General features: G+C 37.4%; 2 protein-coding genes across 9 annotated transcripts; one reads left to right on the top strand and one right to left on the bottom strand.

Moving 5' to 3' along the window:
• Nucleotides 1–693: 693 nt before the first annotated feature.
• On the top strand, nt 694–11,051 carry irf3 (interferon regulatory factor 3). 4 transcript variants are annotated; one of them, XM_028036259.1, is made up of 12 exons: nt 2,740–2,857; nt 3,728–3,894; nt 5,346–5,517; nt 5,602–5,675; nt 6,498–6,558; nt 6,631–6,699; nt 6,815–7,063; nt 7,779–7,869; nt 8,793–9,079; nt 9,146–9,264; nt 9,390–9,545; nt 10,969–11,051. In XM_028036259.1, exons 1-11 carry the CDS (start codon nt 2,755–2,757, stop codon nt 9,501–9,503), a joined length of 1,506 nt encoding a protein of 501 aa, XP_027892060.1. In that variant the 5' UTR covers nt 2,740–2,754; the 3' UTR covers nt 9,504–9,545; nt 10,969–11,051. The 4 variants fall into 4 exon arrangements, with proteins under 4 accessions (XP_027892077.1, XP_027892060.1, XP_027892068.1 ...); XM_028036276.1 differs by lacking the exons at nt 2,740–2,857; nt 10,969–11,051 and adding an exon at nt 694–918 and having other exon boundaries at nt 9,390–9,643; XM_028036267.1 differs by lacking the exon at nt 10,969–11,051 and having other exon boundaries at nt 6,634–6,699; nt 9,390–9,643.
• LOC114156026 (synembryn-A-like) lies at nt 10,151–23,861 on the bottom strand. Of its 5 annotated transcripts, XM_028036212.1 has the most exons (16): nt 22,575–23,861; nt 20,745–21,022; nt 19,994–20,017; nt 19,796–19,890; nt 19,652–19,699; nt 18,720–18,737; nt 18,531–18,620; nt 16,152–16,756; nt 15,506–15,641; nt 14,617–14,805; nt 14,280–14,374; nt 13,179–13,329; nt 13,003–13,098; nt 11,907–12,051; nt 11,552–11,822; nt 10,151–11,178 (listed from the first exon to the last, which is right to left on the bottom strand). In XM_028036212.1, exons 4-16 carry the CDS (start codon nt 19,883–19,885, stop codon nt 11,061–11,063), a joined length of 2,052 nt encoding a protein of 683 aa, XP_027892013.1. In that variant the 5' UTR covers nt 19,886–19,890; nt 19,994–20,017; nt 20,745–21,022; nt 22,575–23,861; the 3' UTR covers nt 10,151–11,060. The 5 variants fall into 5 exon arrangements, with proteins under 5 accessions (XP_027892013.1, XP_027892003.1, XP_027892031.1 ...); XM_028036202.1 differs by lacking the exon at nt 22,575–23,861 and having other exon boundaries at nt 20,745–22,118; XM_028036230.1 differs by lacking the exons at nt 18,720–18,737; nt 22,575–23,861 and having other exon boundaries at nt 20,745–22,119.
• Between the last annotated feature and the right edge of the window lie 1,928 nt (nt 23,862–25,789).

The following is a 25,789-nucleotide window of genomic DNA, read 5'->3' as shown; positions in this document are numbered from 1 at the left end:
ACTGAACGGTTTAAATGAAAGGATATTCATGTGCTAGAATGGTGTAGTCAAAGTACAGACTTGAAACAAATTGAGAATATATAAAATGACTCACAACTGCTCTACCCATCAAATCTGATGGAGCTTGAGCTGATTTGCGAAGACGAATTTGCCAGGATGGTCGAGTACAAGTGCACACCACACTTTTCAGATTTTTAATTTCAGAAATTAAAAAGCTCCTCTACCTTGTGTAGATCTGTCACACACAAAAATCTCGATAAATTAAATTGAATCGTTTCGTTTTTATGTAACAAATTGAGGGGGAAAAGCTCAAAGGTGTGAATACATTTACAAATAATGGTAGGTAAACAGGTGGGGAAAACCGTGGATTTGTCAGATAATCTCAAATCCACTGAAATTTTGCAGAATAAATTTAGACATTTTTTTCATGTTGATTTAACGATGTAAGACTTACAAACAGTAAGCTAACTAGATAAGATTTTTCAGCTACATTTGAACGTAAAACTAATTTACACTAATTCTAAACCCGCTTATACTTGCGGGGAAGTGCTGTATCTTCTGGAGAAATAACATCATTTGACAAATAAATTACTTTTATAGTTTTAAATCTTCGTATTTCAAACGTTGTTACTCAGAAGTAGGCACAGGTCTCGTGAGCGTTTGTGGGCACGTCGCCCGACGTGCTGACGTCACATCAGGAAAACGAAACAAACAGTCGGAGTTTCCCGAGAAATCAGAAGCTCCGAAAGTCAGAAATCAGCGGGTGTCAGCTTTTAAGAAAGCCGCATCTCGGATTGGAGGACAGCTGGTCGCCACCGCCGTGTCTCCACCTCTGAACTGGTTTATCTCTCTTCGGGCTCCGAAAACGACCACTGGACCGACCTGAGCCGAACGAACCGAACCTGCATCACTAAAAAGGTACGAGAGGATCAATTATTCTGTTGTTGTGGCGAAAGATAGAGGTAATAAACATACATTACATTAAAAAAACCTGAATATTATTGAAAAGTTGATGTATGTCAGTAACTCTGTTTGCAAAGTGAAGCAAATTTTAAATTAAATACACACAGAGATGTTTTCAAGCATTTATTTGTTAATTTTGATGTTTTTCTGTTAACTACTGAAAACAGCATTTGACATTATAATATTACATTACAATAAAGAACATTTTAATATAGAAATGAGATGCGATTATCACTTACTTTTTTTTTTAAGTGCTGCTAAACCTCATCATATTGCATTAATATTATTTTGCATTTTTCGCTATTTATCATTATCAGACGTGCATATTTTAAGTATTTTAATTGTATTTCAGTTTTATTTATTATCATAATACGGGATACAACTATTACGCTTACTCTGTCTTCAGTTTGTTTCCTTTTTCTTCGTTGTAATATTTACCAAATTTGTCAACTCCTTTTTTTTTCATGAAATTTCTGATATTTTAGAGGAAGTGGGGAAAAAAGCAGTTACATGGATTCACTTTCAAGACTTTAAAGAAGGATTTAAAGGATTTAGAATATTAAATCTTCTTGATTTGTAACTTATTACAACCTTTATTGAAGGTTTATGCAATCCTGCATTTGGACTGTTTTATGATTGCACAACTGTTTTATGAAATAAATGCTTGCATGATCTCTAATATGTTAAATTAACCATTTTCCAAATATTAAGAGTTATATGTTTGCATGCTTGTACAAGCTAATAAAGTAAGTGTGGGAAAAAATCTTGTATCAGGATTTCAAAGCCTCCTGAAATTTACGAGAAAAACTTTTTCCGGCCGTCAGATTTCTAGTTTTTTTTTTCCTTTTAGGACAGATTGAGATATTTTGATTTTGTACAGTGCTAAAAGTACAGAATCATAGAGCTGCCATCCAGGAAAAATAAAAATAAATCTATTACCTTTTACTGTTAGAATATGCAGTCCTGGAAAATATTAAGAGACCAATTAAAATAATCTGTTCTCTGATTTTACTGTTTACAAGTTTGTGTTTGAGTAAAATGAACGTTGTTATTTTATTCTATGAACTACTGACAACGTGTCTCTGAAATGCCCCCCAAAAATGTATTTATTTGCAGAAAATGAGAAACGGTCAAAATAACAAAAAGATGCAGAGCTTTCAGACCTCAAATAATGCAAAGAAAACAAGTTCATATTAATTTAGAGACAACAACACTAATGTTTTAACTCAGAAATCAGTATTTGGTGGAAGAACCAGGAGGTTTTCAGTGGGCTTCAGTGCAGTGGCTCTTCATTCGTTCCAGAACTCTATGTTTATTAAAGACCAGTCCAGTTAATATTTGTGCTGCACTTCTTTGTTTTGCTGTAATTTAATGTTAGTTTCTGTTTTCTGTTATTCTTGTAAAACACAATCGAAATCTTGAAGTTTGTTAACAGAAATGAAACAGAAACTGTTTTATGCTTGTAATTTGTTTGTATCAAACAAAACACTCAAGATCAAATGTTTGTACTTGAGTTTTCTCTTATCTATTGTTTATTTTCCCCCCTAATATAAAATGCATCTCACTCTGACAATGAGAAAATATGAACAAATTCTCCTTTGAAAATAATTTGTAGAAAAACACAGACAATCTGCAAAAAGATGATTACATTTGACCATTTTTAAATGTATATTTAACTTTTTTGAATGTTTATTTCGTAAAACATTATTTGCTGTTTAAATATCAGACAGAGACCCATCTGATATTCTATAAAATAGGAAATACAAGAGTTCATGCTTTCAAGTAAGAAAGATGTTTATTGATGAGGACAATTCGGAAATTGGCAACAAAAAGAAAGATTTGCCACTTTGCCGCAGGAACAGTGAGGAAGAGGAGGAGGAAGATGGTTATGGAGGTAAATAAATCTCAGGAACTACTAACCAACTATCAGACTTTGAACGCATCTCTACCAAGCCATGCGAGTTGTCATGGATGCATTTCTTCCTGTCATTAGATGACAAACAAATGTGCTAATAGCTAATGTAGCAAATTTTTGGCTTAGCACTTTAGCGCTTTTACTAACTTTGAAAACACTTTGCACACATACCTTCCTCTAAATGAATTTCCCAGGTAAATTCTGAAGCACTAATTTACTTGATAATTAACTGTTAAGAATTTCTCAAGTAGACATTTGTATTCATGCTCTTATTTTGAAGTGGATGAAGACTGTTTGCGCCGCAGTTCTATTTCCTCTCCATGTGTTTGCTCTTTAATAAACTTTAATAACTTTCAAGCAAGAAACATAAAGGGACAAAGTAAAACACATACAGTAGCTAAAATATTAAATACAATATCGAAGGCCTTTATATATATGTATGTAAATTAACATTTCAAAATGAAATTGGTGCTCGAGGGTTGTAGTCTTTAAAAGAGAGATATAATCTAAATTGAAGTTAATGCTTTAGCATTTGCTTCCACTAAACTCTGTGTTGGTGTAGCGCTTCATCATTAGCAGAACTAATGTTTATAATTAGTGTTTTATTAATAGGACAACTGGCTTTTTAGTTAGCAGAGCCCACCACTGGTTGACGGTGTGTTCAGGGATCACTTTAACATTTGATAAATTCCCTATAAACTCCCAAATCTGTGTGCGATTCACACAAGAAAAAATCTGGATGACTGTGACATTTAGATTTAGAAGAAGATATGTATTTTATAAAAGTTTGATTTCAAATTCTGGAAAGCTGCCTGGTGTTAACAGCATCTGTTTCTTTTGGTTTTACAGAAATGGCTCACTCAAAACCCCTGCTGATCCCATGGCTCAAGTCCAGCATTGACAGTAAGAGGTATCCAGGTGTCCATTGGACCAACCCTGAGCAAACCGAGTTCTGCATCCCATGGAAGCATGCGCTGAGACAGGACTCCTCCAATGAGGATGTTCTCATCTTTAAGGTCATAAAAAAAACAGCTCATTTCTCCTTCTACGGACGGTATAACCTTTACCACTGCAAGCAGTTTTCTTCAGAAGTCACCTAATTAGAAAATAGAGAATAATTGTGTGTAATTTAATCTATAAAACATCTTTTTTTATATCATCTCCACTGTAAAGCACAGTGGTGGCCGCGTCATGCTGTGGGGATGATTTTCTTTAGCAAAAATCCTGTTGGCAACTGTAAAACACTTTAACAAATTCATAAAATAATGCATTTCTGTCAAAAATTCACAGATTCTGTGAGTAAAAATGTGTTTATTACATTAAATGTTATCCATTTTATGCAAAATATCAATTACTTAATGCAAGTGGCATTATTAGGCCATGCCAGTTGTATTTAAACTTAATTTTAAAATACAAGTATGAAGTAGAAAAGCCAAAATGAGTTAAAAGACTAATGTTAGCCTAAATGCTACTATTATTATATAGGCTTATAAACTTAATAATGGTTGCATTGAACTGAGTTAATGTTAGTAATCACACTAATAGTAGGTCAGTCCTTTCAGAAAGTTAACCTTATGTTTTAAGTAAAAAAATAGATTAAATGCTGGTGTTAGCTTAAATGCTGTCATGTTGGTTTATACTAACATATTGAGTAACATTAAATTAATCTATTCAATGAGTTATTTAATTAAGTGTAAAGTAATAACTAAGGCATATTTTATATAGTACTAAGCTTAATTTATTGTAAAACACAAGTCAAAATAAGCTAAAATGCTAAATTTAGCTTAATGCTGTCATAGGCTTACAGGCCTATATAATAGTGGTAGCATTGAACTGATTTAATGTTAGCCATCATCAACTCAGTCCATTCAGTAAGTTAAGTCAACAATTAGCTTAAATGCTATCATTATCACATTTGTTTGTAACATATTGAGTAACATTAGCTTAATCTATTCAGAGAGTTTTTTAATTAAATAATAACTAAGTCGTGTTTTATATAGTACCAAGCCTAATTTACTGTAAAACACAAGTCAAAATAAATCAAAATAAACTAAAAGGCTAAGGTTAGCTTAATGCTACCATTGTTATTTAGACTTATAGGCCTACATAACAGTGGTAGCATTGTTAGCCATCATGTTAATGTTAGCCATCATTAACTCAGTCCATTCAGTAAGTTAACTTTAGCTTTTAAGTAAAAAATTAGCTCAAACGCTATCATTAGCATGCTGGTTTACACTAACATGCTGAGTAACATTTACTTAATTTATTCAGTGAGTTATTTTTATAGATATAGAGTCTTTTCTATGGCTCTCCATCAATTTGGCTGAAAATCATTGAAGGATCCTGCTTACCTTCCATCTTAAACCCAACTCGTCCTACAATGGAGCAGATAAATGAAGGCATATTATGTGACAAGATGTAAAAATATCTACATCAGTGGGCTGCAGACGTGTGACTCCCCCTGCAGGCCTGGGCGGAGGCGAGCGGGAACGGCCCGGCTCAGGGAGACCCCTCAGTCTGGAAGAGGAACTTCCGCAGCGCCCTGAGAGCGAAGGGCTTCAAAATGGTGTCCGACAACAAGAACGATGCCGCCAACCCACATAAGGTCTACCGCTGGCCGGAGGAGTCAGCGTCAGGAGGTGAGGGGTCAAAATCGAAATCATTCTGATGATTATAAAACTTAAAACTGTAACAATCTGTTTATTTTTCCTTACCATCAAAAGCCCGAATCCCGAATTCGTCTGAATCCCAGAAGCAAGAAGACGCCAATGTTCTGAATGGCTATAATCCCCAGGGGGTATGCAATGATGCAATATGTGTGTGTGTGTGTGTGTGTGTGTTTTCCACCACAACTTTACTTTATTTTAACATATATAACACACAAGGACATGAGAGACCAGAGCATGGAAAGAAGAAGTGGGAAAGAAAAGATAAATAATCATGACTAGATTAAAGTGGGGTTTGCTTGTAGATCATGTTGTTTTAATAGTTAAAGTTATAAGACTACATAAAGAATAAAATAAATACACAATCAGACATAAAACTATCAAAAGATGTTCATTTCATTTCATTCATTTTATTTAATTCACTCAATAATAAATATGAACAGTTCATCTAACAACTAAAAGAAATCATGAATGAAAAGAAGCGTAAACTCCATTCAAATAAAAATAAAATTGGCTTTTGAGATCAGAAGATATTCCAAATGTACAAAAATTACACAACAAAACATCGGCTTATTTAGCTCCATATTGCTTCATCATAATAACTTTCTAATTTCATTGCAGAAAGAGACATACATTTGATCTCACTGTCAAAATCATTCCTTTAACTGAAATGCTTTTCTGAATTTGAAAATTTCAGCTTCCTTTAAGTTGTATTTGCGTTCTCTTTTTCCACATCTGTTTGGAATATTGTTTGCTAAAATTCTCTTTGTACATACATTTAAAATTATTGTATACAAAACCGTAAATAATTAAGAGAGCGTTTATGTTTGGATTTTAAATGTTCGATTACTGTCTCAAATTTCTGTTCAGATCCTCGTTTTTCGTGATGCATGAATTAATGATTAGTTGCTGCAACATAACTGAATTTATTGAGATATTTCTGTGATTTTTAGAGCGGGGTTGTGCCATTCTTTAATGTACCTATTTATAATCCAGAGGACATTCTGATCCCAGGTAAACAAGGAGCTTTTATTCTGATTCACCGATCACTGTCTGATTTTATTAAAGCGCATTAATCTCCGTCAGCAGAATGCCCAGGCAGCCAGGACATCCTCCAGGAGTGTCTGAGAGGACTGAATATCGGCCCTGGAGCAGGTAGTCTCCTCATCTCTGCAGCAGAAAACAAACCAGCGGTACTTTCCCCGCAAAAAAAAAAAAAAAAAAAGAAGAAGAAAAAACACTTTCCCATTTTCTCCCAACTTTTCCACAGAGGGCACCACAGGCTTTCAGCCTCCTACTGAGCAACAGCAGCTGCAGAATCAGCTCGTGATTGGTGCGCACCCGTTGCCCGGGCAACAGCAGGATCCAGTGATGTTTGAGGGTGCAGCCCGTGAAACTGGGTTGCCAGAGCAACCGGCACGTCCAGCGGGGGGGGTGACGGCGGAGGGGGCGGGCGACGGGCAGCAGGCAGCGCAGTTCCTAGAAACGGTGAACCAGACCAGAGATGGAGATCATTTCAGTGAGTCACTCACTCTCACAGGAAATATTCCTGAAAAAAGGGATGTGACGCAAAAAATGAAACGATCAGAAGTTTACATACATGCACATCATGGAGGTTTCTGGGGAAATTCAGTTTCCTGGTCCCAGGAATCCTTAGAAATGGTTTCATTTCAATTAGGTTTTAAAGTACTTGATTCTGTGCAAACTTCTTAATATTCCAACTGCACAGATTTGTAATGAAGTGCAATATTTCTCTCTCTCTCTCCATCTCTCTCTCTCTCTCTCTCTCTCTCTCTCCATATATATGTATATATATTAATTCATTTTACATCAGAGTGTAAGATACATGGTACGGTACATTAGTCGAAATAGAGAAAACAAAACAGAGTATTAAGGAATAAATATTAATAGCCATGTGTTTGTAATTAAGTGCAATTATTATTATTTTCCTAATATAGAAATGTATATTACATCAGAATACAAGATACATGGTGTGTTACATTATATTAGTGGAAAAACACAAAACAAACAAACAAATAAAACAAAAAAGGAAAGTTTTGTGTACAACAAGGAAAGAAACAGTTTAGTAATTGTTTTTATATACTAACAACATAACTGAGATAATCCTCAGGATCTTTGGTTATTTATTTGGATTTAGACATAAGAAAAAATCAGAATTCTAATTGACTAATTTAGTTGTTTATTTTCTTTCTTTTTTTTTGCTGTAATTCCAGAGACCGATTTCCGGGTGACTGTGTTCTACAGAGGGGTGAAGGTGTCTGAGCGGGAGGTTCGCAATGAAGCTGGACTCCGCTTAGTTTACAGGTAACAAGTAGGAAGAAATGTTTGAGTTATTCAATGTTCCAACGCCAAGAAGCTCAGGAAAATTTCACTCAAACCTGGACGCTCCTTTACATTCACTCAGAAATAATCCTTCATTTATAAAAATCAGAATTCTGACTCTTTTCTGAGAATTTGGACTTTTATCCTCAGAATTCTGACTTTTTCTCAGAATTTTGAATTTTCTCAGAATTCTGACTTTTTCTCAGAATTTTGAATTTTCTCAGAATTCTGATTTTTTTTCTCAGAATTTTGAATTTTTCTCAGAATTCTGACTTTTTCTCAGAATTTTGAAATTTTCTCAGAATTCTGATTTTTTCTCAGAATTTTGAATTTTCTCAGAATTCTGATTTTTTTTCTCAGAATTTTGAATTTTTCTCAGAATTCTGACTTTTTCTCAGAATTTTGAATTTTTCTCAGAATTCTGACTTTTTCTCAGAATTTTGACTTTAATATCAGAATTCAGACATTTAATCTCAGAAGATCAAAGGTCATCAGGCACTGCCCGTCACCTAGCAACCGAATTGGAGCTCCACTGCGTTTGGTCAGCTTGTTTTAAAATGGCTGCTGGAAAAGACAAGTGTTTTGTTGTTGACTGAGCATCCAGAAACCACTTGCTGACTGTGCAGGAGGCTCCACTAAAGCTTTTCAAAGATGTACGGTCGTATCATGTTTCATCTGATTGCAGTTGTTTTCACTTGGGTGTGTAAATGTTGACTTCAGTCCAGGAGCAACTTATTCGGATTTAAAGTGACAAGACGCCCTAAAACAACTCAAAATAGGCAGAACTGAGCAGAATGAAATCTCATCATCTAAGAATGATTTTGCATCACCCACAGATCTATGCTAACCTGTTCTCGGAAGCGTAATAAGTCACCTTTAAAGCTCTTCACCTCACTCTTCTTCAGGCCTGATCTAAACGATCCAGTTTTGGATCCTGAGACGGGCCTCTCCATCGTCTCTCTGCCGCGCCCAGTAGGCATCCTGGATCAAACCCAGGCCTCTCTGACCCAAAGGATCCTGGACAACCTGGGCAGCCTGGACGTGGGCATGTCGCAGCACGTCATCTACGGCCAGCGGTGCGGCGAGGTCAAAGCCTACTGGAGTTTCTCCAAGTTTGACAGCAGCAGACAGCCGCGCGAGATTTCTAAACTGAATCCTGAGCTTCTTTACCAGGTGAAGGACTTCATCCGAGGTGCGTATGGAAACATCTGCCTGTGTGTGACTGGATGTGCAGCATCTTAAATGTTATTTCCTGTAGGATTAATGGACTTTTTTGATGGGAAAGAATCCCCACCATCCTCCATGTTCTTCTGTCTCGGGGAAAAGTGGCCTGACCCAGAAAACAAGCCTTGGGAGAAAAAACTCATCATGGTGGAGGTGAAGGAACGCTTTTATTTTAAATGACTAGCAGTTCCTGAATGGAAAAAAGAGAAAACTGAATGTAAATACTTTCAGTTGTCATGATTATGTGAATTTTACTCGTCTCTTTTCTTCTCTCTCAGGTGGTTCCGACTTCAATGGAGCTTCTGAAGAACGCGGCTGTTGAGTGTGGCGCCTCCTCCCTGCGGTCTGTGGAACTGCAGATGTCACTCGAGGAAATGATGGATCTTTACTGAAATGATGGATCTTTACTGATGAGTTTTTTTCCCTCTTTCAATGTGAGAACATCTCAGTTTATTATGTTTTTTATTCGATACCAAACAGATCCTGCAGAAATAATCACCACATTGTCCCGCTGAGATGGCACAAAGGCACACGACTATAAATATGTTTGTTTTTCTCCTTTATCTTTGTATTTTGATACACAGAATGCATAATTTATAAGATTTATTTGAGTTTCTTCAAAAATATGGCATTTTAAAAATAATTTCTTGCAATGAAAACATTCACCACAGATTCTAATTCACTAATAGGTGATTATATTGTCCTGATTATGATCTTATTTCTTATTTACTGCAAAGTACCGAATATATATATATATATATATATATATATATATATATATATATATATATACTGCTCAAAAAAATAAAGGGAACACTCAAATAACACATCCTAGATCTGAATGAAAGAAATATTCTCATTGAATACTTTGTTCTGTACAAAGTTCCATTTGCACAACAGCAGGTGAAATTGATTGTCAATCAGTGTTGCTTCCTAAGTGTACAGTTTGATTTCACAGAAGTTTGATTTACTTGGAGTTATATTGTGTTGTTTAAGTGTTCCCTTTATTTTTTTTGAGCTGTGTATATATATATATGCACTTTTTTTGTTTTTAACTGTTTTCATCTGAGTTTAATCTTCATCTGGACCCATTTGTTCCTGTTTTATTTTTTTAAGTATGGATTAACTGTTTTCCCTTCTCTTGTGGCCATTTCCTGATTCACATTTGCATTTATTAAATGCCATGTTCTCCTGTTTTTCCCATTTTGAACTGCCATATGATAATTTAGCATGAGGGAAACATAATGTCATGAATCACTAATAAAACATTCAGAAATTGTCTTTTCAACCTAGAAGAACGGATTAGAAAATGCTTCATTACAGTCCATTTGAATTTAGTGGGCAAGTTAACTAATTTAGGCCACTAGGGGGCGGCACATTTCTAATATTAGCCTTGCTGTGTGCTGAATATGCATCAACAGGCAATAGTGGCGCATTTCAAGATTGTTTATTTCAATGTGGGATTGTGCTGCTGCTGCAAAAAATGTGAATTTGTCTCAATGCGTTTACAAAACCTGCTTCAGTTTTATATGCATCTGTGCTCCATGATATCCTGTTGCATGAAATAATTGCTGCAACCTGTTAACTCCATCTCATGTTTGTAATCTTGGCTGATCAAGAAATACTGGATAACTTTAGAAAGGGCCATCTTTTTAATACACAGAGAACAAACTGCAATCAAACCACTGATGTCATAATCATAACGAAACTGATTTCGTCTCAAGAACTACAACACAAATAAGTGAAATCTGGAGTCAGACCAATGTGAAAGCTGCTGTACATCTTGGTTTTTTAAATCCTTTTTATCTGTCTGTCACTGACAAACAATTTTATCTTTTGTCCTCTTTGCTGTTCCAGTCAGAGCATCCCATTGCTGCACCAACCAAACTGAAGTAATGAAATGTTTACAAAACCAAATCAATAAAGTGGATTAATGAGGTTGTCATGTTTCAGTTGTCTTTGTCTGATTCTGCCTCGTCTTCCGACTCGGACTTTGCTTCCTCCAGACCCGTCATGGGGACCAGCTTCCCCTCTCCATCCACTCCCATTGGCTGGATGATGTTTTCTCTGCAAACAGATCAACACGTGGATAAATTATTTAGAGGAAATGGCAGTTAAGCTTTGTTTTCTTTCAGGAGTTAAAAAAAAACTTCACAACCCAAAGAGCTTGTGATAAACTAAATTTGTCGAGACGGCTTATAAAGCATCATTGACCAAAAAATACAATATAAATGTTTTTTTATAGTGAAAAAAAGAAGCAGGATTTTATTTCTAGTTTTGGATTTTAGAATGACGAGCAAGAGAATAAATATGTTTTCTTGAGTGATACATTTACCATTTAAGGAAAATAAAGAAATAAAGTCGGTAATTTGCAACCTAACGACAAAAAAGTGAGAATAAACCAGTTCTGTCATCGTGATGTTAAAGTTGTTTTTCCTACTTGGACAGCTTGTTGAAGAGCATGATCAGCCTCTTGGCTTCCTCCTCCTTCTCCTCCTCCGTCATGCCCTCCATCGGGTTCGACTGCTCCGCCTCCACCCGCCCCGTCACCGGGTTGATGCGGTCCTTCATCTGCCGGTACTCCTCGGTGTCCGAGTCCGAGTCGCTGGAGTACTGGGCGTCGGAGACGGCTCTCTGGCCGCCCAGCAGCCCCCTGGTGGCCAGCAGACCCGCCGCGTTACCGTAGCCGGTGTACTTCACAAAACGCCGCACTGGGAACCAGAGAGGAGCAGCAGATTCCCTAAAAACTGTATTTATTTTAGGACAAGACTTTTCGGATCCAAATGAAGGTTTACCGTTCTCCTTGCAGAGGACAAACAGGAGGTCGGCGGCGCAGTGTTTCAGGTCGGTGTCCAGGTGAGTCATGAGACGAACCAGGCGACTCTTTACAGTGTCTCCTTCCTCCGGTCTGTGTGACACATCCCTCAGAGGAGGAAGGATCTAACGGCAGGAGAACACAGAAAGGTTCAAATGCAGACGCAGAATCAATGAATCTCAACCTCAAAGTGGAAACAAATGGCACCGCAAAGCAAAGTATTGGCAAAGAAGAGGGGAGAGGAAGTCAGGACCATGAAACTCTTTATTTTTGCAATAAATCAATCAAAGGTGGTCCAAATGTGAAAGAAAAACACACTTTATAATAATAATGATTATTATAAAACAGTACAAAGTAGTACGTTTTTTTTTCTTTACAAAAGTCCTAACAGGCACTTTTACGTGTTTTCTTCATAATCCATTATAATTATTGCTGTTTTAGTTGTTTTATTTATTTATATTCGCTATTTAAAATATTTTCCAGTTCCAGTATTAGCTGTTCTTTAGAAACTAAAGTTTTTCTGATATTTTGGAGGCATTAATATGCCATTATCATTATTGTATTAGCTGGAAAAGGTCTCAAAATAACAATATTATTATTGTTTATCTCAATTCATTAACTGCAAAAACACAAAATCTTACCAAATACTTTTTGTTTAGTTTCTAGTGAAAATATCTTAGTACATTTGAATTAAAACAAACTAACTTAAAAGTACATTTTTAGTAAGATCTAGAGGCCTGTTTTAAGTAAATAATTCCTTAATATTAATTAAAAAGTTCTGGGTTCATTAGCAGATTATTTAACTAATAACAAGAGATTTTTCCATGTTAAGTCAATTTCTCTGCCAATAGAATTTTTCATCAATATTAAAGAATTATTTACTTTTAAGTTAGTTTCTCTTATTTCAAATGTGCTAAGATATTTACACTAGAAACGAAACCATTTGTTTAAACTAAAATTACTTGGTAAGATGTTGTGTTTTTGCAGTGTGGGGCAATTAATCATTGTGTCAGGCTTACGTATGTCCAGAGATACAACTAGCTTGTTAATGTGAGATCATGTTCATGTGAAGTTACATGTTTCCTGATGTACAGGCGCGTTTCTCTGTGCGCCCTGCAGCTCTCCGTCAGCAGGTTGAGGATCGGCGTCAGCTTCTCTTTGACTCGATCTCCCTGAGAAGAACAGAAACAAACGATTGCAATGTTCACAAGAAAGAAAGCAAACTTTAAAACATGAACGCTTCCTCCCTCACCGCCTCCAGGCGCCTCTCCATGAAGGTCAGCAGCGTGTGGACGCAGTCCATGTTGACCCCCAGACTCTGCTTGGATTCGGGCTCCAGAGGCATCGTGAGCAGCACATTGAGACACTGCAGAGGAAGCGCCGTCAGCAGGTTCACCGTGTGACTGCAATTACAAAGTGATGCACAAGGTTTACTAAACCTGAGTTTCTTTTTGTTGATCCGTTTTTGAATAAACTGACAGAAAAGTGAGATTCGGCTCTCAAAGTCGGCCTTTAAAAACAACAACATTTGAACTTCAGTTAATTTTGTCAAGTTATTATTAAAAAAACAACAATGCAAAGTGAAGCAAAATGATGATATGGCTTTCCTTGTCTCTTATTAACGTTGGTAAAAAATTATAAAGAACCAACTAATGTGTTTAAATAAAAATATATTAACAAATGCAGGTTTTAACAGTATTTCAGATTTTTTCTGACAGAATAAAAAATCATTATGGCACAAAATATCTACAAAACAATGACTCTAAAACAGCCAGCAAGATTTGTAGGTCATTTTTTTGTCATTAGGTGGAAACTATGAAAATATTATGTGTCCAAACAAGAATTTTAACTTCAATTTCAAGTGCACAAATATTAGTTACAAATATTTAAACTTTAGAGGAAACATGATTTTTATAGCATTTTCCACAAATATCAACACAATGTTTCTTACCACGTCACGTAAAACCATTAAAACCAAAAATTAAAAGTAAAAATGTGCTTCTTTAAATGCAAGAAAACATTTTCCGTCATAGATATTATCAAAAATCATGCAAAACTTTGCATCTTCTGTAATGTGGAATAAATTTGGAACATGTTGTATACTTTTAGCTACATGTATTTAGTTAAAAAGGAGGAATGAATGCAAATATATTCTTTTTTTTAATAAAAATTTGCTATGCTATCTCTTATAATTAGTAATTGTTTAGAAAACATTTGTCATATGATTTGAGATCTAAAATTTCTCTCATCAAACTTGCTCATATCTGTGCTGCACATAAAAACGTCCGTCCTATTTTATTCATTGGTTAATTTATTTATTTTGGGAGCAGCTGGGAAGAACATTTCTCCTCACCCCTGCAGCTCGTCGGTGTCCTCAGGCAGCAAACACTTCCTCATCAAGCAGAGACGCAGAATGGCCACTAGGTGTCGGTAAAGAGCTGCGTCGTCCTGCACGGACAACCGAACAACTCATTTCTGTCAGCCTCTCTCTAGAAACAAACTTTTACGTGTAAGATGCAACTGAAAGGTAAAAAGTCCCAATATCTTGATTTTTAAAAAATGATTAGAAGCAAACCGTCAAAACAGAACAAAAATCTAACCATATATATATATAATCATAATATATCTGCAGAGCCTGTAGATTTAAAATACACACTTCCCCGTTCCTTTCAACCCTCACAGTGTCTGACCTCGCTTGGCTCCTGCTTGTGGGTGCTGTAGGTGATGTTGAAGAGGATTTTGAGGATCTCCACGATGCGCTGCGAGGCCTCCAGAGAGATGAGTGGTGCTGCGGGCTCCAGCACACACTCGTACTGCTCCTTCCACTGGACCTCCAGGCAGCTCTCCAGGGCTGCTGTGAGGATGGGAACGCCTCCCTCCTGGAGGAGGAAAACAAAAACGGAGAGAAAGTGAAGAACCCTGAAGAAGGTTAGCTAAACCTAAACATCTCACAGAGTAAATGTGTTAATTTACCATTCAGAGGTACATTTACTCTTTTTTTGTCTTAACTGCATATTGTACTTATTAAATAATTTAGTCCTATTTACATTTGCAGCCAACATTTTGGGATAAATTCACATTAATGTCCAGTCTGATTTCGCTGATGTAGTGGCGAGATGCCACCAGCAGGGGGAGTGTAGCGCTACACGCTCCGTTGTTAGCTGCAATGCTATTGTTTCAAGTTTGGTATGGTTATGTTTGTAAGCTGACTGAGTAGTTAGCTAACTGGGTTGATGTAAAACTTTCATTTAAGATACATATACAAAAGATTATTGATAAATGTAAAAAAAGGCATTAATATTCTGAGATGTCTGTCAGGGAATGATTGGGGGCGACAAGCACATCTTTGAAAAAATTGTATGATGTTTTGATTCGATCTGTGTTGGACTCTGGATGTATTGTTTATAAGTCAGCTTGGTAAGCCGAAGCACTCAGGAAATGTTGTGGTGCTTTTAGAACGTCTCCAATTCCTTATATTCCTACATTTATAAGGACATGAGGAAAATCCCCCTACTAAGCAGGTCTTCAGAGAATGTTGGAGGATGGCCCTCCTTGGGGCTTTTACATAAACAGATGTACCTGTTTGAGCTGAGTGCTGAGTTCGGGTCTCAGGGCGGTGATGAGGAACATGAGGCGAAGCTCGTAAAACTGGACACTGGAGGGAGACGACCAGCTTACACTGGAGGAAAGACACTCAATGAGGCCGCTCAGAAGCCTGGAAGCATAAGCGCAAAAAAGTTTATTTACATCTCTGGAAGATTTAAAACTGTTTACTCTCCTTCAGCAATGCATTCTGGGTAAATGTCACTGTTAAATTAACACCCCAGGTTGTTTTTTTTTTTTTCTGTATACCTCTTGTACACTTGCCACATGCTCAGTAAAGTTTAACACGTAAGAGGAAGATGAACTGTCATCACCCTCTTCAAAATAAAAGCATACTTAAATAATTCTTAGCTGATAACCAAAACCTAAACATAGATGTCCAACTGAAAGTTTAGACTTTGTCTGGAAATATAAATGTAGGGGAAGGTAAGTGTGCTAAAATGCTAATGCACTAAATGAAACATTAGCTCTACTATTAGCGCATTAGCAGACATTCGCCCAGCGTGCATGATGAATTAAAGAATTGCTATGAAACTTTTCATCTTGTTTTTGAGATGGCGGTTGTATGTAAATAATTTTCGCTTTTGTTCTCAACCTTTCCTAAAGTTGGTGTTGGACCCACCTGAGCGCGCTGAACCTCTCCTGAGCCCAGGTGCTGTTGTACACCACATTGCACAGAACCTTCATGGCCTCTTTCCTCAGCGCCTCCTCCCCGCGCTCCTCCTCCTCCTCCACCACATCTCCTTCCCCCTCCATCTTGCTCTCTCTGCGGTCTCTCCTTCCCCGCTCCAGCGCCTTCTGATGGATGCTCCCTCTGTGCATTTCATTGATGCTGGTCCTGTGGCTGCCGAACCAGCTGTTGCTGTCCAGGTCGCCGCCGCTGGTGACGCTCCTGGAGTCGTCGTCCACCGCAGGAAACTCCTCAGAGGGGTCCGGGGCCTCGCCCTCGCCGCCGTCCTCTTCAGCGCACCCCTGCAGCAGTTTGGCCTCGGCGAGGGAGGCGATGATGTTGTCGTAGAAATCAGAGTCGGGGTCGTTGCCTTCCTCGGTGGCGTCGTTCGTGGTCAGGCCGGCCAACTTGGCCAAAGTCAGCAGAGTGCTGTCAGTCACCAGATGGCCCAGGATCTTTTTGTCCCTGGTCAGGATCCTTAGTGAGTGCAGAGAGACTCTCAGCAGACTGCGCTTCACTCCTGCCCTCATGAACCTCACAATGACGACGGCTAAATTCTGAGGAGGGAGACAGAAAAACATCAACAAGTGGCCATGAATCGGAAACATTTGTTAACAGAGATGGAAACTTTGAAATATTGGACAAAAACCAAACAAACAAAAACCCGCTGCATCACAAGTGTCAAACTCAAAGTCCGGGGGCCAAACCTGCCGCCGTAGCTGGGTTCTCCAAATTACATCAAGAAGTCTCTCCGGTTTTCTTTTGCAAATCTACAAAATTCGTGCAAAATTCACACATTTTTTTTTTCTTTTCAGATTTTACTGCAGATTTTTTCTCCAAATTGGCCAAGAAACGTTGGGTTTAAGTGACTGCTGCCTCGGCCTTACTTCATGTCAAGTTGTAGTCCATGATAGTTACGGCGATAAATAAAAAGTCACATTTAGCATCATACATTAGCACAAACGTCATAAAACTTCCTTACAAATATTTCTAAATTAGCACCACAAAAAAAAAAAAAAAAAAAAAAAAAAAAAAAAAAAAAACTGAAAATCACAAAATCCTGGACAGACGTTCAGTATCATTTCATTTTAAGAAACACTTATTGTTGTAATGTTCGCACGTCTGGGGTTCGGAATGAAAATGGTGATCGCAGAAGGAGCACCGATGAGATGCCCGGATGATGAAGCCAGGTGATGGTTTGACTCTTTAATCAGCAGGTTACACCTGGATCAGACCGGATGTGTGTGGACTGAAGTGTGTAGGTGTCTGGTTCACTCATATGGACGCACACGAAACTCCCCTCAAACGCCACGTCCAGCACCTGCACGGCTTCTCAAACAATGTTTTGGTATATGGAAAAGAAACACTGCCCACAAACGGCCGCGCCACCTGGTGGCGAAGCTAGGAACTACAACATGGCCTTCAGAGCACTTATTGAATGCTGAAACAAACTGGATATTTTAACAGTTTGATGGGCTTTGTCAATAGATTCTGGCACCGCCGGCCCTTTAAGAACATTCAGATTTTCGATTTAGATCAAAATGAAATTGAGTTCGACTCTCCGGCACCAGAGGCAAAACTGCTGCACCCCAAACAATCTCTTTAGTCTGCAGCCACAAAGTGGCTCTCAATAATGCTAAAAATTAAAGAAGAGCCAGTTAATGTTTTAAAATGCAAATGTAATAACAAAAGCAGGTTTTTAACAATTAAAAAAAATGAATAAATTCTGCACTTAATTGAATGATTTGTGCACTGAATAACTGCAGTAACTGCACTGAATGATTTCAAAATTAGGTTGGAATCTGTTTGCTCTTTTTTCTTTCTTCTTTTTTTTAAAAAAAGTGTATCCTCATTTATCTTTATTTTAAATCTTAAAATAGAAAAAAAAATCCTAAAGTTGATGTTCGTAATAAAGAATCTGTCTTTTTTTTCAAAAAGTTGTGACATTTGTTGCTGTAAATGAGTTTTATTTGACTGACCTGAGAGCAAAATAACCCGTTAGTTTGTAAAGACACCTGGGTGATAAAATCATTAAAATATTTATTTTTAAATAAAAATAATCAATATTTTAAAAAATAACTTATTTTTAAATTTTTTTTATTTTGAACAATTATTATTATTTTGCACTTGACATTTTGGATTTCTTAACAAATCCAGAATTTGTTGCATTTGCACATTACATTATAATAATGTAATGTGCACAGACTGTACATTATTGTATACAGTCTGCTGTACACAATAATAAAAAATTTTTTTGTTAGAATTCTTTTTTAGGTGTTTTACACATATAAATGTGTTTGTTGCTGCTCATGCAGAGTCATCAGACGTTACCTGTCTGAGGATGAGGCCTCGATCTTCCTGCCCAAAGTCGTCAATGTCGGAGTCAGAATCAGCAAAGTCCCTCACTTTATTCTTCCTGAACTGATAAAACAGTGGAAAGAACAAATAAAACATGTTTTTCCAACATTTAGTGTCCACAGAACAGTGAACTGCAAGGGTTAAACTTTGGCAGAACTTTACCTCTTCTAGTTTTCTTTGCTGGAGAATCAAATAATCAATTTTTACAGGCAGCAACAGAGGAAAGCAGGAGAAAAATATATCAACAAAGAACAGCAGAGAATGTCCTCTAAAATATCTTATAAAAGCTAAATTATACTTTAACATGAAAACTATGTGGTTGCCAGAAACCAGGGACTAAATATTTACAATTTAAAAGCGACAAGAAAATAAAAAATCAAGGTTTTATTAGCAGTGACATGTTAGCTGGAGCTCAGTTCTAGAGAAAGACAGAACAAAAATAACAGCTAAACCTGGAGCTCTATTGGGAGAGTCAGCTATGCAGCACAGCTTCCTGGTGCAGGGTGCTAGAAAAGTAGCAAAATATTGCACAGGTGATAAATGGAAACCTCTGTGGTTGAAAATTATAATAAAGATGCTTAAAAGTGCGGGGGATTTGTTGATTTTGTGTGAATTTACACAATAATTCTCAAGACCCTGGAGGGACTGAATGATAGAATTCAGCAGTAAGCAAATAAAAACTGCATTAATTTAACTGATAACAAAATGTTTTAGCACATTTAGAATCTAAAGGGCCACATAAAAAGCTACGACGGGCCGCATTTGGCCCACGGGCCGTGCGTTTGACACACTTGTCTAGAATGTGAATACTTTTGACACCTCTGCTTAAAACAAACACATTATTTTCAGGACCTGAAGCTACACTGAAATCCCTGAAAACTCCTTTTTAATCTAACAGGTTTGCAGTCGCTGCGTCTGAACTCAATCTGCCTGAGCAGGCAGAGGATCAGGAACGACTGATGCAGCAGAATTACTAATCACAGCCAGACCGTTGGGTGGAGGCGGGGGAGCGAGGACGGCGTGGAGGTGGAGGTGGAGAGCGATTAACTGAAGGATGTGAGCCGAAACTTTCTCCAGGCGCAGCAGGAACTCACCCTCTTTCTCTCCCTCTCGTCTGCATCAAAGAAGAAGCACTGGGAGTACTGCAGAGCAACACAGTCAGACAATAAAAATAAAAGCTTTTTTTATCAGAAATCATTCACGCATGAGGAATCGGCGGCCCTCTGTGACGGTGTTACCTCTTTGTTGAACTGCTGCAGCTGCATCTGAACTCCGTTCTCATCCCCCTGCTTGATGCACTGGATAATCCCCTCCATGTCCACGTCCATGTTTCCTGCGCACACACACACACACACACACACGAGCCATAACTAAATTAAACTTACACAACAGTAAATGAGGACGCCAACACGAAAACAACAAATTGTAGATTTTACCTGCTTTTTGGATCAAACGAGGAACTAGAAAAGCAAGAAATATGAATAAATAAGAGAAACCTACTTAAATATTAATTTATATAAGTGATTTTTCACCTGTTTTGATCAGTTTGCGCAGATTTAATAGATGAATATATGCACTTATCCTTGCAGAGTCTTTAGCAATAATTAAACACCGTGGACACACTCACACCTAAAACTAATTACACTGCAAACACACTAAATCTTACAATGTATTCTTGTCCTAATTTTTAGTCAGTACACTTTAAATAAGACTAGTAACATTTCAGCAAGAAACAGGATCCATCCATCCATCCATCCATCCATTGTCTGTTCACCCTTGTCCCTAATGGGGTCGGGAGGGTTGCTGGTGCCTATCTCCAGCTACGCTCCAGGCGGGAGGCGGGGTACGCCCTGGACAGGTCGCCAGTCTGTCGCAGGGCAACACAGAGACATACAGGACAAACAACCATTCACACACAACACTCACCCCTAGGGAGAATTTAGATAGACCAATTAACCTAACAGTCATGTTTTTGGACTGTGTGAGGGATCCAGAGTACCCAAAGAGAACTCATGCATGCACAGGGAGAACATGCAAACAGTTAGAACATGCAAACAGGGAGAACATGCAAACTCCCTGCAGAAAGACCAGAGGCTGGGATTTGAACCCAGAACCTTCTGCAAGGCAGCATTGCTACCAATCTGTCAGTCCTGTGATATTCCAGATTAAATCTCTGAGCCAACCTACCGTCCGCAGCTTCCAGGTGAGGAAGATCACCTCAGATCTCCGAGTTCGGGTGGATCGCAGCTCCTTCAGCGTTCCACGTCTCTGCCGTTGAGCTTGCTTCAGATTCCAGTCCCTGTCATGCAGCCTGCCTGCCTCTCTGTGTTTCTCTCTCTCTTTAATCCAAGGGAGATGCAGGAACCGCCGAGTGTTTATGGTTATAATCCACTAATGGACTCTAAGCTTATATCTCCCTGTGTTGACCTTTCAACCTGTTGGAGGTTTCCCATGTGTGTGCCGCTCTGCAGCGGCAGAAACAGCCATTAAAATGCTATAAGTTATGAGACCAAACTGGATCTAAATGTGTCTGAGAAAAACGACTGAATAAAACATCAGCTGCTGCTGTCAGCGTGTCTGACTGCTGGCTGGTGAAGTTTTCCCCACATAATTAAAGGGGGAAATTAGCCTTTGTGAGGATTTCTGCCCAATCAAAAGGTTGCATACCAAGTGTGTGTGTAACAGGACTTTATTTTAACAGTACAGTGGATGTGACGTTTGTCAAAATTAGTTTTGTTTAGTCAATAAGATGTTTCTCCAGACATTTCTCATTGGAAATGACCAACCTAAGTTCCGTTAGGCTGGTCTTGACGGTTAGTGGTTACCATAGCAACCGGTAACTGACAGCTCCGCCCCGTTTTCCTGTTGCTGTTGGTAACTGTGGTACGTATTAGGATTAACTCTGTGTTTTCTTTATAATTATTGCATTTTAACATGTATTTTAGACAGATTTGATCTAACAAAGTGTTTTGTGAGTAAGTTTGCTATGTTTTGTCTACGTTTTTAACTGTTATCATTGTTAACGTGCATTTTAGCTGTGTTTAATTTTACAATTGTTAGCCGCTGCTAACCGCTGTTAGCTGTTGTTTAGGGTTATTTAATATATTTGATTTAATGTTTAGAGGCAGAAGCTGCTGGACTGATGTTAACCACCAACTTGATTTCATCTTTTGTTAGAATAAATACAGTAAACATGAGTGTGGTTTTATTATAAGTCAAGTTGGTTTCTGGTTTTTTGTATATATATATTTTTTGTAAATGCATTTCTATTGTTTTGAACAGATTTTTTTCGCCCACAGTTTGGAAAATTACACCGTGAAAATTTCGCAGCAATAGTTTGAGTTAGTAAGGCAGATTATGTTGTTTCATTACAGAAGAAAATATTAAGAGTTCATTTTCCAATGTCATATTTTCACCAAGTCATTCATTCATTTACAAATGTTTCTGTTTCAAAGTAATTATTTCAGTAGCATAATTAGCTTCATATTTAGGTAAATATTATGTTTACAAACTAAGTATTTAGCTCCAATCAAACTATTTTGATAAAAAGATGAATATTTTAGTTAGTAAAATTAAATATGTAGTTTGAAAGCTAAATATATTCATGCAAATAATTTGAGCTTAAAAAGTGTATTTCTGGTTTACTCTGTAAATATTACAAGGTAATATTTATTTGTGCCGCATTGTTTCCTAAATCCAAAAACAATGAGACACAAATAAATCTGAGGATTAAAAATAATTGATTTTTTTACTGAATTTTACTGTATTTTCAGTCACGTTAAACAAACTATGACTGCCAACGTTTTTCAAATTAGTAAAACATTTTATTAAGAGTAAAATAAAACCCAATGTGGTGACTGATTTCCTCAGAGTTCGGCCACAGCAGGTAAACAGGGACACTTCCTCTTGGGAACACAATCCCTCCCTTCTATCCGATTACCGTCGGACGTAATCCGCGATTAATCATAGGTAAAATAATAATCATTTGAGTGCTGGAGCTCTTTTATACACACACACCTGTGATGACCAGTGCTGGGAGTTCTCAATGGAGCCATGTTGGAAAATGAAACTGGTGAAGTGGACTAAATAAGACAAAGAAGGAAATCGTTCATCATTTACAGACTTTGGAATAAAAACCAGGAAACACCGCGTGACGGTGACTTTTTAATTCAAGCGAAATCAAAACTTGATAACGGAGAGAACAATAACAAATCTGTAAAAAAAAAAAAGACCAGGATATCGAAGATGAAAAGTTACTGCAGATGCTACAAGATAAGTGGAAAGAGTACAAAACTAATGTAAGCTACTCAAGTCAAAGTGCAGTAATTTGATAAATTTAGGATTCTCAGCCCAACCTTTCATTTACCCTGTAATGCCCCCTTGTGGTGATCCTGTGTCAATGCAAAGCAGATTCTTTTACATCCTCTTATGGAAAAGGATCAGAGCTTTCCGATTTGCCACCATGTTTGCATGTTGTCCTCACTGTGTGGATTTGACTCAACCACAAACTGTGCACAGATCAAATCTAATCAAATCAAATCAAATTTGTATAACACATTTAAGGAACGAGGCATTTCAAAGTGCTTTACATCGTAATAAAAAAAAACCCCAACAGAAACACAAAGTCATAGAACACACAAACAATTGAAACATTACATTTTGTCAAATGCCACTGTTAATTTTTCTTTGATTATGTTTCAAAAGCAACTCCAAATAAGCTAAATGTTCATCTTCAAACTAGATATTTAGCTCTGGGCTAAGTAGTTATCATTTGAGGGTCTCCCATCGTTAGGGTGATTTCACTTTACTATTAACTTTACTACAAAAGTAGAAGTTTGTAACAAAAGTATTTTTCTTATATTTATGCATATTTTTGTCAGAGGAGTCTTTGAGTCCAGTTTATGCTGAAATGTTAAATATCACCTGTTCATGTCAACTAAAATGTCTGACATCTATCAGTCAGCAAAGTGTTAAAAACTCTTGTCTTAAATTCAATCGCAAATTGGCTCTGTATCATGATAATGATACAAACCACAAGGTGTTGGGGTGGCCTAGTCAAAGTTTGGATTGATATCCAGCTTTCATGCTGACAAATCCTCCAATCCTGACTGAATGAAAGAAGAGTTGGTCAAAGCAGTTCAAGCTCATCTAGATTGGATAGAAAGTTTATGTAAACGTCAACTATCAAGCCCTGAAAATGATTCTCATCTAGTTTTAGGTCTGGACTTTGACTGGGCCAAAGGTTGCCAGCCAACATTTAGCTGTTATCTTCAGCTTACTTTAAAGCTTACCAAGCTGTTCACATGCTGATGACGAAGTGTCTCCTGTGATGAAATGAATGAGCTAATATCAAGTTTTCCTGCCCGGATACGCTTCCGTGTGTTCGGTGAGTGGAGGAAATGGAGGGCAGATACGGGCTTAAAACAACAGGATGCTCAATACGTCACAGGCAGAAAGGTCCAGAAAAGTCCTCACAAAGTGCCTTCATGGAAGTAAACATAATATTTTTTGTGATCAGTTAGGTGTAGGATATTACTAAGTGAGAGCTTTAAGAGGCAGATGTTGTGATTTTCTACATCAGGGAAATGTACACACAGTTTAACCTTTGGTCATATTCTTAGTAATTCTGGAGACAATGGGAAAGTTTTATTGCTAAGGAAACCTTTAAAGTAGCTATTATTCATCAGCATAAACACCTTAACGCCTCATGAACATAATCATTTGCTCAAATGGTTTCAGGAGTCCAAAAATGATTAAACTGACCATAACAAAATAAACATTGTAGTGGCGATTGTTTGCCAAACCAAACATCCAATAAAAGGTCCATCAAGCCACTATGAGGCACTGGGGTCAAGTTTCTGTACGCAGGCTAAAGAAGGTTCAATTTCCAAACTTGTTGATTGTTCTGGATGATTTATTTTCCTATTTCAGCAAACAGTTACAGAGTTCAAACTTTTCTTTGTTCTCATGCTGCCTCTCTTGTTCTGGTAAAAACCATCGACCCCAAACCCAAATGCCTGCTGGTCCTTTACCAGGCACCTACACTTCTAGAAAGTGGGCTGACCCACATTTCTTCCTGTCTTACTTAGAAAAAATAAATAAGAAAAATAATAAAACAATTTATAAATAAAATTAACAATTATTAACCTGCAAATAAACTTAGTAAATAATACAAAAAAATATAAATTTAAGAATAAACTACAAAATTCAAATGGGTAAAGAAATAAAGAATAAATAGCTCCAACAATCTATACTTTTCTAACCTCCACTAGAAGCTGGCTGTGCTGCAGTGCTATTGTTAACAGGGACAATAATTGGAGAATCAGTTTTAAACCAACATTTTTGTTAAAATACAGCTTTATTTTATTTAAAACAATGAAATGTAGCATGCCGTTCTATGCTGTTTTCTTTAAATCAGGTTTTTTCAAACTGTGGTCTCCAGACCACTGGTGGTCCGCGGCCGCCCCCTAGTGGTCAATAAGGTACTGCACAGCAACAATTTGCCGTGACGTGAGCTCCAAGTCAATGCTACAGCTAGCTCGCCAACGATTGTGTTTAAAGATAATGATGGATAAGTGGCTTCAGACCAGGTCACTAAAAAGAAAGCCTGAAGATACCGGTGGAAAGTTTCTGAGAGTGAGTTGAAGTACTTTTATTTTTGAACATTATAGCATGCTAGAGAAATTATTTTTTGATTTCCATGTGTTTTCTATCATTGGAAAGCTAAGAATCCATACTTTCAGAATCTATAAATGACTCAAAATGCTTGTTTTATTGTGACAAAACGGCGCCACCTTCACATTTAGAGGAAAAAATACAATATTTTCATTTCAGGTTGTATATATTAAGATATTGTGCTATTGCCGGGGAAATTTCAAATGATGTGGTCCATGAGTGTTTGATAAATGGGGTAAGTGGTCCTGAGCCTGGAAACGTCTGGTCTAAACCTCTAAAGAGAACAATCTGCTTTAGGAAACCGCTCCAAAAGCAGGAAGACGACTCCAGCGCAGGGCATTATGGGTAAATACAATCAAAACAAACCAAGAACCGAGGGCTGATGGGAAAAATGACTCCTGATTTTTTTAACAAAGACATAAAAGGAATCCTAAAACTGCTAAAATCTTTTGCCTCTCCATATTTACATTTTGTGTTGGGCTCAGTGTCTTCTTCTGAAGGTTTTGTGTCGTTTCCGTCAGTGGTTCTTGTCGCAGCGCCACCACAGGTGAAGGGGG

This window comes from Xiphophorus couchianus, chromosome 2 (genome assembly GCF_001444195.1).
Source record: "Xiphophorus couchianus chromosome 2, X_couchianus-1.0, whole genome shotgun sequence".
In the NCBI taxonomy this organism is placed as follows: Eukaryota; Metazoa; Chordata; class Actinopteri; order Cyprinodontiformes; family Poeciliidae; genus Xiphophorus; species Xiphophorus couchianus.
Note: the sequence above shows the minus strand (reverse complement) of the source record. Positions and strands in the feature narration are given on the sequence as shown.

Bases quoted from the DNA above. Each gene is read 5' to 3' on its own strand.
- irf3 (XM_028036259.1), top strand. From the start codon at position 2,755: ATGTTTATTGATGAGGACAATTCGGAAATTGGCAACAAAAAGAAAGAT. The intron at 2,858-3,727 runs GTAAATAAATCT...TTGGTTTTACAG, and splicing joins GGAGGAAGATGGTTATGGAG to AAATGGCTCACTCAAAACCC. The intron at 3,895-5,345 runs GTCATAAAAAAA...CTCCCCCTGCAG, and splicing joins AGGATGTTCTCATCTTTAAG to GCCTGGGCGGAGGCGAGCGG.
- LOC114156026 (XM_028036212.1), bottom strand. From the start codon at position 19,885: ATGGACGTGGACATGGAGGGGATTATCCAGTGCATCAAGCAGGGGGAT. The intron at 15,642-16,151 runs GTGGGTCCAACA...TTATGCTTCCAG, and splicing joins GAGAGGTTCAGCGCGCTCAG to GCTTCTGAGCGGCCTCATTG. The intron at 13,330-14,279 runs GTGAGGAGAAAT...TTGTAATTGCAG, and splicing joins GACACCGACGAGCTGCAGGG to TCACACGGTGAACCTGCTGA.